Raw genomic sequence first — 3483 nt, forward strand, 5'->3', positions numbered from 1 at the left:
CTCTGCGTTTTAAGTATTCTTCTGCATATCAAGCTGAGGACCTGGCTACTGCCGGCCTCCAGGGTGGCTTGTGGGCCCTGGCCAATGAGGCCTTAAAATGTCTTCTCATCTCAACAATGTCTGGAAACTCAACACCATCCCATACTTTATTTGGATTTTCAACACTGACAATTTTTTTAAAAAATATCAATTTCTTTTGTTTCTGGAGGATTATGACAAAATGATTGTGATTTAAAAAAATAAAATTAATATGGCACCATTACTTACTCTATGAATGATACCAGCTGAATGCAAATGTTTAATACCACAGAGCATCTGGTAAAGAAGGTAGGACATTCTTTCATGGTCCAGCTCCATGTGAATAACCTGACATAAGTTAGCATCCATCAATTCCATAACCAAATACCTGAGGGAAAAGAAGACCAGCTATGTACACATGAAAATTACCCCAAATTTATTTATGGCTATTAAACTGGAATTTTTATGAAACAGTACTAACTTACTACCTAGTCAACACACTGGCAAAAGTAAAATGATAATTTTCTCTCTAAACATTTCATGAGGTACGTTGAAAAGAGATAAATATATAATGAAACTTTGTAAAAGTTTTTCAAAAGAAAAAACAACATCTTATCTTTCAAGTTAAAAACAAAACAATTTTTATATCACAGTAAACAGAATCTCAAACATCCAAATTCTCCTACATCTTAAATTTTTTTACTATTGGATCATTCTTACAAGTATAGAAACCATTCTGTTATTTCTCTCATCTTAAGAAATTGACCCCCAAGGATGTAAAGTACAGCATAGGGAATATAGTCAACAATATCATAAAAACTACATATGGTGTCAGATAGGTACTAGATTTATCTGGGTCATCACTTTGTAAGGTATATAATTGTCTAACCACTATGTTGTACACCTGAAATTAATATAATATTGTATGTCATCTGTATTTGGAAAATAATATTCAAAAAGTAAAAGAAAACTTGACCCTACTTCCCCCACCAGCTACCACCCTCTACTGTTATTCCCTTTGTAAGCCAAACTCCCCAAAGAGGTGTCTATACTTGCCATCTCCAATTCTTCCCCCATTTTTTCTTAATCCTACTTTGATCAAGCTTTTGCCCCTCTAACTCTCTGCTGAAACTGTCCTCAAGGCTCCCAGTGACTTCCGTGCTGCTAAGTCCTGGCCGATCCTCTCCCCGCTTCTTACAGTTGGGCTGCCAGCATTCACTCCTTGGCCTTCTTCTTGTCTCTAACTGTCACCGTCTGGGTGATCTCCTCTGGTCTCTGGTCTCAAGGCTTTAAACACCAGATGTGGACCATCAACTCCCAAATTCATGGCTTCAGGCCACACCTCTCTCCAGGCTCATTTATCTAACAGCCCCCTTCATAGTTCCACTTGGGTGTCCAACAGCTATCTGGCAGTCATGTCCACAACTGAGCTCCAGATCCCCCCACCCCCCACCCCCAACCTGCTCTTCTTGCAGCCTCTTCATCTCAGTTGAGAGCACTTTCATCCTCCAGGTACTCAGGTAAAAAATCCAGGTGTCGTCCCCAACCCCTCTTGTTCTCACACCACACGTCCTCTCTAAGAGCACACACTGTGGTCCGACCTTCCAAACAGTCTCAGCACCCACTCTCTTCCCTTTCCCCTCATCACTACCCTCTGGTCTAAATGGAGCCACCATGACCCCTCACCTGAATCACTACAATAGCCTCCCAACTGGTCCTCTATGTCCCCACACACCTGACAATGGGTTCTCAACCCAGAAATCAAAGTTATTCTTCTAAAATGCAAGTCAGGTGAGCTCACTCCTTGTTGAAATTCTTCCTGACTTGCCTTAGAGTAAACCGAAATCCTGATAGTGGCCTGGAGCCCCAGTGTCTGGCCCCGTCACTTCTCTGAGCCCACGTCATCGTCTCTTCTCGCTCCCTCAGCTCCGGCCACCACGTGGCCTCTTACTGATCTGAGAGCACCAGGCATGCGCCCACTTCCATTCCTTGGCACTGCCTGTTCCTCCTACCTCAACCCCTCTCCCCACAAATATCTGCAGGACGAATCCCTTCATCTCCTTCAAGGCTTTCTTCAAATGTCACCAATCCAGTGAGTCTTTCCATTGCAAATAATGATTGTGAACACCTCAACCCTATAATCCTGGCTCTCAGGGTACTGGAGAAAAACGTCTGCTATTTCAGTAAAGCAAATCAGTGGCATTAATAGTCCTGTCTGCTCTGAAGAATTATCTCCAGTCATCCTTTGTCTGTTACGGAGATGGTAACCATCTAGGCACAAATATTTGAACATTATTATTATCCATTTCCTTAATATTTCTCTTCCACAGAGAAAAGTGGCTAAGATATCAATAAAAATGTATTGCTACCAACATTTCTTAATTTAAAAAAAGTTACTTTCTTTTATAAATTTTCATTCTTTGCTGCATAGTGCACTGTTGAATAAAAAATGATACTTACACATCTTGAAATTCTTCTAGAGTTTTTTGTGGTGTAAACACATTTAACAAACTAATGATCTGAAAAGAGAAAATTAGTTAAATCTCACCGTGTCAGATAACTCTACTTGATTATAAAAATTAAGTTTAATATTAACGCATTAAAATGAGAAAAAAAATCACAGCAGAGTGCATTGTATCTATTATTGTTATTGCTTTTACCAAAAACATTCTATTACATGGCTAAAAAAAGTTGAACGATTAGGATATTCACCTTGGAAATAAGATATACTTTTAATCAAATCACTTTTATGTGTCCCTAGTAACTTATTACAGAATTTTACCATTTCATGTCTTTCTAATTCTGAACATAAAAAAAGTATAAATTACAGGTAGAAAAACACTAAACAAAGCAATATGTTAACTCTGAAAACTTAAATATTATGTGCAAATTTCTAAAAAGTTTTGAAATATAAAGCCTGTATTTTTGGTTATGATAAAGATGTAATTCCTCTTTCATAGCATTATATATTTACTTAAAGAAGGTACTAGAATGGATCCCACTGCAGGCCTCAGTCCTGGAACTCCAATGGTTAAAGAATAAGTCCTGATGTTTGAGCATCAAAAACACATCCTCAATCATTTCAAATGACGGACAGAAAGAAGAATTATTCAGTATATAGAATTGGGTGGCTGGCTAGCCAAGGATAAACAAAACTAGATCTATAATTCAACCTCTATACCAAGGTTAACTGATACTGGAACAAAGATTTAAATCTAAAATATGAAACCATAAAACATTATAGGTAAACATTTATATAATCCTGGTGTAGAAAAGCTTTTTCTTAGCATGGCAGGAAACCTAGGTGATCTGATTCCATTAAACCAAAACCAAAATCAACCAACCAAAAAAAAAAAACCAGTATGGCAAAAGCAACCTAAATAAAGTTAAATGGAAAAAGAAGTAGTGAGGGTTGCTAGTTTTAATATACAAAGATGTTCTATAAAAGCATAAGAAACAGACCAA

At 37.8% G+C, this 3483-nt stretch overlaps 1 protein-coding gene across 1 annotated transcript in view; it reads right to left on the reverse strand.

Annotated features, from left to right (window-relative positions):
* MAPK9 (mitogen-activated protein kinase 9) overlaps positions 1-3483 on the reverse strand; it is a 61370-nt gene that overhangs the window by 29098 nt on the left and 28789 nt on the right. Inside the window, exons 4-5 of the mRNA XM_019661377.1 lie at positions 2479-2537; positions 268-406 (exon numbers count right to left, since the gene is read on the reverse strand). Coding sequence (XP_019516922.1) covers positions 268-406; positions 2479-2537 — 198 coding nt within the window. The remainder of the gene's footprint in view (positions 1-267; positions 407-2478; positions 2538-3483) is intronic.

The sequence above is a fragment of the Hipposideros armiger genome, unplaced genomic scaffold (genome assembly GCF_001890085.2).
Source record: "Hipposideros armiger isolate ML-2016 unplaced genomic scaffold, ASM189008v1 scaffold_347, whole genome shotgun sequence".
NCBI classification, from domain to species: Eukaryota; Metazoa; Chordata; class Mammalia; order Chiroptera; family Hipposideridae; genus Hipposideros; species Hipposideros armiger.